This window comes from Myxine glutinosa, chromosome 5 (assembly GCF_964187855.1).
Source record: "Myxine glutinosa chromosome 5, kmMyxGlut1.1, whole genome shotgun sequence".
NCBI lineage: Eukaryota > Metazoa > Chordata > Myxini > Myxiniformes > Myxinidae > Myxine > Myxine glutinosa.
This window is the reverse complement of record NC_136265.1, coordinates 170,146,893-170,159,466: the sequence shown is the minus strand read 5'-3', so window position 1 is coordinate 170,159,466 and position 12,574 is coordinate 170,146,893. Positions and strand designations below refer to the sequence as shown.

Here is a 12,574-nt window from a genome sequence, read left to right as displayed (position 1 = left end):
GGGAAAATTATCCGAGGCAGGGATGGGGAGGGGATGATCCCGAGATGTGGGTGGGGGTGGAATGATCTGAGGCGGAAATGGGGGAAATGGTCCGAGAGTGGAGGGAGAAATTATTCAAGGCGGAGAGTGGGAAATAATCCGAGGGTGGGAGGGGAAAATTATCCGAGGTGGGGAAGGTGAAATGATTTGAGGCGGGGAGGAGGAAATGATCCGAGGCGGGGAGGGGGAAATTACCCGAGGCGGGGAGGGGGAAATTACCCGAGGCGGGGAGGAGGGGAGAGGGAAATTATCCGAGGCGGGGAGGGGGAAATGATCTGGGGTGGGGAGGGGGAAGGAAATGATCCGGGGTAGGGAGGGGGAAGGAAATGATCCGGGTCAGGGAGGGGAAGGAAATGATCTGGGGCAGGGAGGGGAAGGAAATTATCTGGGGCAGGGAGGGGAAGGAAATGATCCTTGGGCAGGGAGGGGAAGGAAATGATCCGGGGCAGGGAGGACGAAGGAAATGAACCGGGGATCCGGGGACAGGGAGGGGGAAGGAAATGATCTGGGGCAGGGAGGGGAAGGAAATGATCCGATGATCTGGGGCAGGGAGGAGGAAGGAAATGATCTGGGGATCTGGGGCAGGGAGGAGGAAGGAAATGATCCGGGGCAGGGAGGGGAAGGAAATGATCCGGGGCAGGGAGGAGAAGGAAATGATCCAGGGCAGGGAGGGGGAAGGAAATTATCCGGGGCAGGGAGGGGGAAGGAAATGATCCGGGGCAGGGAGGAGGAAGAAAATTATCTGATGATCCGGGGCAGGGAGGGGGAAGGAAATGATCCGGGGCAGGGAGGGGGAAGGAAATGATCCGGGGCAGGGAGGGGGAAGGAAATGATCCGGGGCAGGGAGGAGGAAGGAAATGATCCGGGGCAGGGAGGAGGAAGGAAATGATCCGGGGCAGGGAGGAGGAAGGAAATGATCCGGGGCAGGGAGGAGGAAGGAAATTTTCTGGGGCAAGGAGGAGGAAGGAAATGATCCGGGGCAGGGAGAGGGAAGGAAATGATCCGGGGCAGGGAGGAGGAAGGAAATGATCCGGGGCAGGGAGGAGGAAGGAAATGATCCGGGGCAGGGAGGAGGAAGGAAATGATCCGGGGCAGGGAGGAGGAAGGAAATGATCTGGGGCAGGGAGGGGAAGGAAATGATCCGATGATCTGGGGCAGGGAGGAGGAAGGAAATGATCTGGGGATCTGGGGCAGGGAGGAGGAAGGAAATGATCCAGGGCAGGGAGGAGGAAGGAAATGATCCGGGGCAGGGAGAAGGAAGGAAATGATCCGGGGCAGGGAGGGGGGAGAAAATGATCCGGGGCAGGGAGGAGGAAGGAAATGATCCGGGGCAGGGAGGAGGAAGGAAATGATCCGGGGCAGGGAGGAGGAAGGAAATGATCCGGGGCAGGGAGGGGGGAGAAAATCATCCGGTGTTGATAGGAGAGGAGAGTTCAACCGAGATTGGGATGGAGAGCTGAGATCAACCGAGGCTAGGATGGGGGGTTGGGGGGGGGGGGGGGGGAAGAGATAAACTGAGGTTGGCATCGGGCGGGTGGGGGTAGTGAAGAGACTGAGGAGGTGAATGAACCGAGATGGGGAGAGACATCCTCCGTTGTTATCGTAATACTACGAGCACGAGGCTGGTCCGCCGGGAAATCATCTGACTCGTTCCCACAGTGATAATGATATCACACCTCGTGACGATGTATATGAATTGTACCTGTGCAGGTGCATTTACTCACCCTCTCCGTAAGCGGGATTGGTTTGCTCTTCTTTAATGACAGCGACGGAGATTGCAGCAGCCTGCGGATCTTGGTGGTAATCGCGGTTCCTTCGGCAGCCATACCACAGTCCCCCCCACCCCCCCCCTCCTGATTTCTATGTGGAGCACACACTACTCACGAATCGCTCTGAGTCCAGGTGCAGCGGGGAAGTATCAGAATAACCCAAAATCATCTCCCTCCGCCTCAACATGTCGGGAATATCTGCATGCGACGGATCTTTAAAAGCAACGCGCGGTAGATTAACGCGGCTAAAGGTCAAAACAGAGAAAACACGCACAACCGTGTGGGTGTGTGGCGGCCCGGAGCGCTCGAATCCAGAGATGCGCCCGCCCAACAAACGACGTCCAGTGCCGATGTCAGCTTGATGAGACCCCCAGCGGCCAGCCCCCAGGGCATTAAGCCATCGCCGAGCACGCAAAGACTCCGCCCCCTTCACGGTAACCAGGCCAATGGCAACGCTCCATTGACGACCTGACACGCCTTCACGTGACGTCACCTACTTTGAATTTGACGTTGCTGCATCGGACCAATCAGATCGCTCGCATACGTCACAGCAACGGCGGCCAATCGGTGTGGTGGGGCGTGACGTTTCACGCGCAGTGTACAGTATTTCCTCGATGTGTGACGGTTGCAAAAGATGGGCGGAAACACTTCCTTTCCTTCTCCACCTGTTTGTCCCTTTGTTGTGACTTGCATCTTTCGAACAATGTGACTGAGAGGAATGAGAGCGGTTACCTGTCAGGAGGCCTCGTCGTTGGTCGCGCAATGACGGCGCAGTTGCCATGGACCACGAAAATGTGTCACAGCGATGACTTCCTTAGGCTTAAATGACTTGTGACGAATCGTAATCCGCTCGGGGCTTTTACTGCGTTTTATAAATTAATAAAATCCTACAAATCATTAATTGGAGCGATCGTGCGATTTATTAAACGCGGATATTTCGTTAAATTGCCTGCGTAACATCAAGCGTTTTATGACAACCTCTTCCACTTCATCACCATACCACTGCGCAACTACCACCACTACTATACTAGTAGTATTAGTATTACTTCCACTACGACTTCCATCATTTCCTCAGGTGCGATGGTGCGATGTCCAACCAGGTCTTGTTTCAAATATTGATTAAAATTGAAGGAATGGGTGAACAAATGAATGACCAGATTAATGGATTGAAGGGATAAATGATGGGAATGAGTGAACAAAATAATGCCAAAACGGATGAAATGAGGGAAATAAAAGGGGGAATGGATGAACAAAGGAATGAAATAAGGGAAATGAATGTATGATTGGAAAACAAAATTAATAGAATGGAGGGTAGGTAATATGAAGGGAATGAGTGATCGGTTGGAGGGGAAAATTGAGGGGAAAATTTAAAATATTACAAATCAAACTAGAACAGCGCTCAGTAGAGAGAATACCTCCACCTGGTTGGCCATATCACTCAATGGTGAAGATTCACTTTAAAATTTATACTAGCCGGATCCGGATCTTCACCAAAATTGAATCGATTCTTCCTTGTCACACACACAACCTGTCCAACAGGTTTCGTCCAAATCCGTCCATAACTTTTTTGAGATGTCCTGCTATGTATCGTTTTTGGCCCGATCACTCAATGGTGAAGAATCACTTAAAAATTATAGTAGCCGGATCCGAATCCAGATCTTCACCAAAATCGAATCATTTAGTCCTTGTCACATACGCTACATCTCTGCTAAATTTCGTCCGAATCTGCCCACAACTTTTTGAGATATTTTGTTCACAAACTGACAGACAGACAAACGGACAAACAGACAGACGGGTGAAAACATAACCTCCATCCACCTTTGGTGGCAAAGGTAATGAACGAAATTAAAGAGGGAATGACACAAGAACTGGGGGGTATTTATTGATAAAATAGAGGGAAGAATGGAATGTCAAATGAAGGACAGACTGGGAAAATTTGAGACGAAATTGGAGATTCAATTTGGGGAAATGGAGAAAGAATTGACTTCGAAATTTGAATTAAAGCGGGAAGAAATGGCATTGAAAATAGAAGAGGATAAAACCCAGGCTGTTTGCATGGGGGAAAAATTGGACGACAAAATTGGGTCAATAAAATTAAAGAATTGACAAAGTGGATAAGGATCTGGAGAGATATCGCACCTATCGATATGACAGAATGCAACAAGTACGCCACTCATTAGAGCGCATACTCCCGCCGTGGGTTTAGTTGGAATAATACGTTTTGTTTAACATCCCCTCTAATATCTCCCCAAAACAATAAATGAAAAAGAAAGTAGGCCCTTACTGTCAGAATTAATTTTGATATATCTCGGAATTAGAGTAGAAAAACATCATTTAAGAATAAGAATAAAAGCTTTAATGCAGTAAAACAGAAAAAATCTTTCCCAAAAATTTTTCAAAAAATAATTCCTGGATCCGGAATAATATCCTGAGCTTCACCAAAAACTAATCAATTCTTCCTTATCCTAAGGGTAATCATCCCACCAACTTTCATCCAAATCCGTTCAGAACTTTTCCAGATATCTTGTTCACAAACACACGAACGCACGAACATACTAACACACACACAAACACACGGACGGACACGATCGAATGCGTTACTCCCTGGCGGGAGTAATAAACCTGAAAATCGCAGAGCCAGAACCAGAATTATTTATTTGGTCTGGGAAGCCCATGCGAGGTTTCTTCTTCTTCAGCCTCTCACAACCCTGGGTGAATATGCGATCTTTTTTTTAAAAAGTTCGAATTTTGCCAAATCTGTTTTATTCGTTTGTTAATATACCTCAGCCATTGACAAATCTGGAACTAAGTCTTTATAAGTTCATCAAATACTGACACCGCGAATGACATTCGCTGAGCTAAATGTTGATATTGTAGTGGTTACCTTATGCACATGTCGCGGTTACCTTATTCACTTGTCGCGGTTACCTTATCCGCATGTGACGGTTACCATTACGATGGGTTTGGACTAACCCACGCACACGGGCTTTTGGTTGTGTCGTCGTGACGCACGCGCGGCTGTTGGAGCCACGCCCTCCGAAGAGGGTGCTTGTTTTATATAAGCCGTTACGACTTCCGTTCGCTAGAGTTGCTGGAGATTTCTGTACAATAAACAACCTTTTGTACCCAACGAAATGGCCTCTTCTTATCGTCTTCGGCAACCGCTAAACTGGTGACCCCGTTGCCCCCGAACGTATTCGGGGGCCACATGAACACGGCAGGATTGCGACCGCAATTTCTTCCACAAGACCTAAACTCGAACTGCCGGAGTTTTAGCAACGGCGAGCGGCCATGTGGTTCGCGCATCGCGCTCGGTTCCTCCTCTACGACTAGAGGGGCGAACCAGCTCCGGGACCCTCCGAAGAAACGCCGTTATGGGGCGTTGGCGGCATGGCTACTTCGTCGCCTTCGCGCACACAGGCCGAGTACTGCTACTTCGTCGCCTCCACGCACACAGGCCGGGCACGGCTACTTCGTCGCCTTCGCGCACACAGGCCGAGTACCGCTGCTCGTCGCCTCCGCGCACACAGGCCGAGTACTGCTGCTCGTCGCCTTAGCGCACACAGGCCGAGTACTGCTACTTCGTCGCCTCCGCGCACACAGGCCGAGTACTGCTGCTCGCCACTTCTACTACTGCTCCTACGGCGGATCCCGAGGCTGATGCTCCTGCAACTACAGCTACTGCCGCTGCTCATCTCTTGCGCACGCACGGCTGCTTCGTTACCTTCGCGCGCACTGCTGCTCGCCGCTCCCGCAATTCCTACTGCTCGCTGCTCCCGCAATTCCTACTGCTGCAACTACAACGGCTACCGCTGCTCAGCACCCGCGGCTCGGCTCTGTTCCACCCGCGGCCCGGCTCTGTTCCACCCGCAAACTACGTACACGCCCGTGGCGTGCCTTCTGGGGGGGCGCATGTAGTGGTTACCTTATGCACATGTCGCGGTTACCTTATTCACTTGTCGCGGTTAACCTATCCGCATGTGACGGTTACCATTATGATGGGTTTGGACTAACCCACGCACACGGGCTTTTGGTTGTGTCGTCGTGACGCACGCGCGGCTGTTGGAGCCACGCCCTCCGAAGAGGGTTCTTGGTTTTATATAAGCCGTTACGACTTCCGTTCGCTAGAGTTGCTGGAGATTTCTGTACAATAAACAACCTATACCCAACGAAATGGCCTCTTCTTATCGTCTTCGGCAACCGCTAAAATATCGCTTCTGGGGTATGGGGAAAAAAAAACAGTTTTAAAGCATTATACGTATCAAACGATACATTTTATGAAACGGGGAAACCTAATACACACTTTGGTGGTTTTAAAATGACAGAATATGTCTTTATTAGAAAAAAAAATGAACATTGAAGACGACGCTGCTAAAAAAAATACACCGCTCTAACGCATAACCATGAGTTTAAACTACATTTACAACAAATAGGAAAACTATTTTCATATCACAATGTTAAATATAGAATATATAGAAGATAATGTAAAAAAAAAAAAAAGAGCTCTATCTTCCAATGGTAAAACAAATCCTTCAAAAAATTCCTGGATCGGGAATAATATCCTGAGCTTCACCAAAAACTAATCAATTCTTCCTTATCCCAAGGGCAATCATCCCACCAACTTTCATCCAAATCCGTTCAAAACTTTTCCAGATATCTTGTTCACAAACACACGAACACACACACGGACACGAGTGAATGCATTACTCCCTGGCGGGAGTAACAACAGGTAGAGGAATGGGGAATTTGGAAGCACCAGGGTGGTGGTTTGGTGGAGGAGGTGAAAGAATTGGTGTGCTGTGTCGGCAGAACAAGAGCGGGTGTTAATTGATAGAGGCCTGTTGGGGCCACAATTGACTGGGGAAAGGATGGTTATAATGTTACAGGAGCTGCTGAATACTTTGGACAATACCATCAAGGGAGAGGTTGCTCTAGTCCAACAGAGTCTGCGAGACGAGGTGAGTCTGTCCTTTAAGCATCTCCAGGATGAGATTAAAGTGACCCAGAGGACCCTCACCACGAGCCACATTTTGGCACAGGAGGTTCTGAAATTAAGTCCCCAGCTGGGGGGTTGTTTCGGCCCCGAGCTGGATTCGGACATGGGGGAATGGGGGAAGAGCCTTGGAAAAAGCGATCCCTTTAGTGAATTTGGAATAGCTGCAGGGAGGGGCAGAAAAACCTGAAAAAGGGGTTGTAACCTGCAGTTACGGTTGGGCACACGAGGCCAGAAATTTTCAATTAAATTTAAATGGGAAATTGATTTGAAGCAGCCTTGGAGGGAATTGGTTCCTGGGCTGTGTAATTCGGACCTGGGCAGTTCAATGGGGTCGGTCTCGAGGGAAATCCCCCCCTGGGAAATTGGCTGGTGCCAGGCAGCTGGGGAGCTGCGCTGCAGGTTTTGGACATGGGGTCCGGCCTCGGGTGGTTTGGCACGACCCGGGCCCCACGGGGAGTCTGGTGGAGTTTGGCGTTCCTGGTCCATTGGATCGCCGCCCGAGCGAGTGTCTTGGGCTGGCAGGGTTGCCGGAACCTGAGGGGAGTGGGGGGGGGTTGAGACGTCTGGAAGTCCAAGGTGGTTACTCAGGGACACCTAGCATGGTGCACCATGAGGACCACTAGGGGGAGGTGTTGCGGGTCGTGCTTTGGTGGCGGGACCACAAATGGCATTGAATAATAAGGTTGTAGCGGTTACCGCTGGATGCACACAATCGCCTTGCACCGGCCAGAACACGGCCAGACGCGCCTCTCCCGGGCATGCCCGGACTCACTGTTCCCGGGCACACCCGAACCTCCCGGGCACGCCCGGTCTCGTCTTTCCCGGGTATGCCCGCTCTCGCCTTTCCAGGGCTCGCCCAGAGCGTCCGGGCATGCCCGCTATCGCCTTTCCAGGGCTCGCCCAGAGCGTCCGGGCATGCCCGCTATCGCCTTTCCAGGGCTCGCCCAGAGCGTCCGGGCATGCCCGCTATCGCCTTTCCAGGGCTCGTCCAGAGCGCCCGGGCACGCCCAGCCTCGACTTGCCAGGCCGCAGCCAAACACGCCTGGGCAGGTCCAGACTCGCCTTTCCAAGGCTCGCCCTTGACACCCGGGCATGCCCGGTATAGCTTTTGCCGGGCAAACTTCCCGACATAAATGTGTATATATATTGCTGCCCGATAAACCGGCTTGTGAGAATACCTGAGCTGTTTTGTTTCAATAAAGCAACTCGGACGAATTCCGTCTTTGGTCGCGTCAATTCTTTCGACTCGCGTTGGAGTGCAGTTCCTTCATTGGTGACCTACCGACATGGATACGGCAGTGACGCTTAAACTGCCTACCTTCTGGGAGGCTCACGCGGCTGTTTGGTTCGCTCAGGCGGACTCTCAGTTCGCCCTGCGAGGCATCACCACGGACGACACCTGCTTCCACCATGTTGTGGCGGCGCTCGGTTCTGCCACCGCGGCCCGCGCCTTGAGCCTCCTCGAGCACCCGCCGGCTGCTGACAAATACGACGCGCTGAAGACGCTCCTCCTCGACGCTTTCGCCCTCTCACCGGCAGCACGCGCACAGCGCCTGCTCGCTCTGCCCGAGCTCGGCGACACGCGCCCGTCCGAGCGCATGGAATATATGCTCTCGTTGCTCGGTGAGCACTCTCCGGATTTTCTGTTCCGCGAGCTGTTCCTTCGCCAGCTGCCTCACCCGGTACGCCTCGCCCTGGCTGGCATGTTGATCACGGATTCCCGCGCCCTCGCCAGGGAAACCGATAAGATCTCCTCGGCGGGCCAGCACATCGGCGCGGTTACCTGGAGCCTGCCGCCATCCGAGGCGACGCCCACGACACCGGAGCGCCCTGCGCGGTTGGAGGCCGAATTGCCGGTGCAACTGGCGGCCGCCACGCCACACCGCCCACTTCCGACACGACGGCCGGGGCCTCCACCTGACCGGGCATGGTGTTATTACCAGGACAGGTTCGGACACAAGGCTCGGACGTGCCGGCCCCCGTGCACTTTCGGCAGGTCAGGAAACGGCCGGGCCGGCGTTCATTCCTAGCCATGAGCGCTGGCCACTCGGGCAACTTGCTGTTTATTCGGGACAAAGCGTCTGGGCGGCGTTTCCTGTGTGACACCGGCACCCAACTGAGCGTCATACCTGCCTCCGAGCAGGACAGGCGGGACGCCATTTGCGGCCCCTCTTTGGTCGCTGCTAATGGCTCGGCCATACGCACTTTCGACCCACGCGTCGTCACCCTCTGCTTCGGCAGCCAGCGTTTTCAATGGACTTTTGTGACCGCCTGCGTCCCCATGGCTTTGCTGGGCGCCGACTTCCTCTGCGCGCACGGGCTGCTGGTCGACGTCAAACGTCATCGCCTTGTCAACGCCGAGACCTTCAGCTCCCTGGCGTGCACGATGAGCAGCTCCGCGCCGACCGAACTGGCATGCGCCCTCCCGGCAGCGAACGAGTTCGCTCGCCTGCTCGCGGAATTCCCGGCCCTCACGCGGCCGACATTTTCGGCCGTCGCGGTGCGGCACGGAATCGAGCACCACATACCCACTACGGGCCCGCCGGTCTACGCCAGGGCCCGCCGCCTCGACCCGGCCAAGCTCGCCGTGGCGAAGGCCGAGTTCGACGCGTTGGAGCACCTCGGCATCGTGCGGCGCTCCGATAGCGCGTGGGCCTCGCCACTGCACATAGTGCCAAAGCCGGGGGGTGGATGGCGCCCGTGTGGCGACTACCGCTGTCTCAACGATGCTACCACCCCCGACAGGTACCCAATCCCGCATATTCAGGACTTTTCCGCCCGTTTGGCGGGACGGGTCATCTTTTCGAAAATTGACCTGATGCGGGGCTACCACCAGGTACCTGTCCAGGCGGCCGACGTCCCGAAGACGGCCGTCATCATGCCGTTCGGCCTGTTCGAATTTTTGCGGATGCCGTTTGGCCTCAAGAACGCGGCCCAGGCATTCCAGCGCTTGATGGACGGCGTGCTGCGCGACCTGCCGTTTCTTTTCGTCTATCTGGACGATATCCTCGTCGCCAGCACGTCCCACGCCGAGCACCTCCTCCACCTCCGAACACTGTTCGGTCGCCTCAGCGAGCACGGCTTAATTGTCAACCCGGTCAAATGCCACTTCGGCGCGACGACCGTTGACTTTTTGGGCCACCGCATCACCAAGACCGGGGCCGTGCCGCTGCCGACCAAGGTCGAGGCCATCACCACGTTCCCGCGTCCCCGTTCCATCAAGGCCCTCCAAGAGTTCCTCGGCATGGTGAATTTTTATCACCGATTCGTGCCCCGCGCTGCTCAGCTCATGCGGCCCCTTTACGAGGCCCTCCGGGGCAAGCCGGCCAAGCATGACATTGTTTGGTCCGCGGCAATGGACGCGGCCTTCGCCAGCACCAAACGGGCCCTCGCCGACGCAACGCTGCTGGCTCACCCGGTGCTCAACGCGCCCATCGCCCTCACTACGGACGCCTCCAACTACGCGGTGGGCGCCGTCCATGAGCAATGGGTGGACGGGGTTTGGCAGCCACTCGCTTTTTTCAGCCGGCAACTCCGGCCGAACGAGTTAAACTACAGCACGTTCAACCGCGAGCTGCTCGGGCTATTCCTGGCCGTTCGCCATTTCCGACACCTCCTGGAGGGCCGCCCGTTCACGGCTTTCGTCGACCACAAGCCGTTGGTCTACGCAATGGCTAAGGTCACGGAGCCGTGGTCGGCCCGCCAGCAGCGCCACCTCTCCGCCGTGTCGGAGTTCACCACAGACATCCGGCACGTCGCCGGCAAAGACAACGCAGTGGCCGACTGTCTTTCTCGGGCCAGCGCGAACGCGGTCCACCTCGGCGTGGACTTCGCGCTCATGGCGGCCGACCAGACCACCGACGCCTCGGTGCAGGCACTCCGTGCGGCGGACACGGGCCTCCGCCTGGCCGACATTCCCTTCGCGGGCACCGTCCTGCTCTGTGACGTCTCCCAGGGCCAGCCTCGCCCCATCGTGCCCGTTTCCTGGCAGCGCCGCATCTTCGCCTCCATCCACGGCCTTTCTCACCCGGGCCGGAAAGCTTCTCAGAAGCTGGTGTCGGCGCGTTTCGTCTGGCACGGCCTTCGACGAAACATCCGCGACTGGGCCAACACCTGCACGGCCTGCCAGCGGGTCAAGGTCCACCGCCACACCCAGGCCCCGCTGGCACCTTTCGCCGTGCCTGAACGGCGTTTCGACCACGTCCACGTGGACCTGGTGGGTCCCCTGCCCCCCTCGCGGGGGTTCACCCACCTGCTCACCATGGTGGACAGGACCACCAGGTGGCCGGAAGCCATGCCCCTCGCCTCCACCACCACCGCCGACGTGGCGCAGGCGTTCATCGCCACCTGGGTCGCGCGCTTCGGCGCACCAGCGGACATCTCGTCCGACCGCGGCCCACAGTTCACGTCTGAGCTTTGGGGCTCGGTCGCCCGTTCGTTGGGGGTCACGCTGCACCGCACCACGGCCTACCACCCCCAAGCCAACGGGTTGTGCGAGCGGTTTCACCGCTCCATGAAGGACGCACTCATGGCCGGCCTTCAGGACGACGGTTGGGCCGACCGGCTGCCGTGGGTCCTTTTGGGCTTTCGCACGGCCCCCAAGGAAGACCTCCAGGCATCTGCCGCCGAGCTCGTCTACGGCCAGCCGCTCCGCGTCCCGGGCGAATTCGTGCCCGACGCTACCAGTCCCTGGTCCGCCGCTCGCCAGCGCTCGGACCTCCAGGAGGCCGCCCGACGATTTGCCCCCGTGCCGACGTCCTGCCACGGTGGCCCCCAGTCCTACGTCCCCCCGGCGCTTCGCACAGCGAAGTACGTCTTTGTGCGTCATGACGCGCACCGGGGGCCACTCCGGCCGCCGTACGACGGGCCCTTCCGGGTCCTGCGACGGGGCGACAAGTCTTTCATCGTCGACTTCGGCGGCCGGCCGGACCGGATTTCTGTGGACCGCCTCAAACCGGCGCACATGGACGTCGACCGACCACCACGGTTGGCCCTTCCTCCGTGGCGAGGCCGCCCCCCGTCCACAGTTCCCCCCGCTCAACCACCCACCACCACGTCGGACCCCTCCCCACGGCCCTCCAGGGGTCGCTTCGGCCGGGTCATCCGGACCCCCCTTAAATTGACCCTGCCGGTGCAGGTCGATTCTGGAGGGGCGTGTGTAGCGGTTACCGCTGGATGCACACAATCGCCTTGCACCGGCCAGAACACGGCCAGACGCGCCTCTCCCGGGCATGCCCGGACTCACTGTTCCCGGGCACGCCCGAACCTCCCGGGCACGCCCGGTCTCGTCTTTCCTGGGCATGCCCGCTCTCGCCTTTCCAGGGCTCGCCCAGAGCGTCCGGGCATGCCCGCTACCGCCTTTCCAGGGCTCGCCCAGAGCGTCCGGGCATGCCCGCTATCGCCTTTCCAGGGCTCGCCCAGAGCGTCCGGGCATGCCCGCTATCGCCTTTCCAGGGCTCGTCCAGAGCGCCCGGGCACGCCCAGCCTCGACTTGCCAGGCCGCAGCCAAACACGCCCGGGCAGGTCCAGACTCGCCTTTCCAAGGCTCGCCCTTGACACCCGGGCATGCCCGGTATAGCTTTTGCCGGGCAAACTTCCCGACATAAATGTGTATATATATTGCTGCCCGATAAACGGGCTTGTGAGAATACCTGAGCTGTTTTGTTTCAATAAAGCAACTCAGACGAATTCCGTATTTGGTCGCGTCAATTCTTTCGACTCGCGTTGGAGCGCAGTTCCTTCAAGGTGCACCATGATGTGTGTATGTCAA

General features: G+C 56.4%; 2 protein-coding genes across 2 annotated transcripts in view; one reads left to right on the top strand and one right to left on the bottom strand.

Moving 5' to 3' along the window:
- Positions 1-2,165, bottom strand: part of LOC144891981 (mitogen-activated protein kinase-binding protein 1-like) — a 121,933-nt gene extending 119,768 nt beyond the window's left edge. The window contains exon 1 of the mRNA XM_078777107.1: positions 1,764-2,165. Within this exon, the coding sequence (XP_078633233.1) occupies positions 1,764-1,865 (102 nt within the window). The 5' untranslated portion in view covers positions 1,866-2,165. The remainder of the gene's footprint in view (positions 1-1,763) is intronic.
- Positions 1-12,574, top strand: part of LOC137426749 (CB1 cannabinoid receptor-interacting protein 1) — a 295,939-nt gene that overhangs the window by 223,990 nt on the left and 59,375 nt on the right. The window lies entirely within an intron of this gene.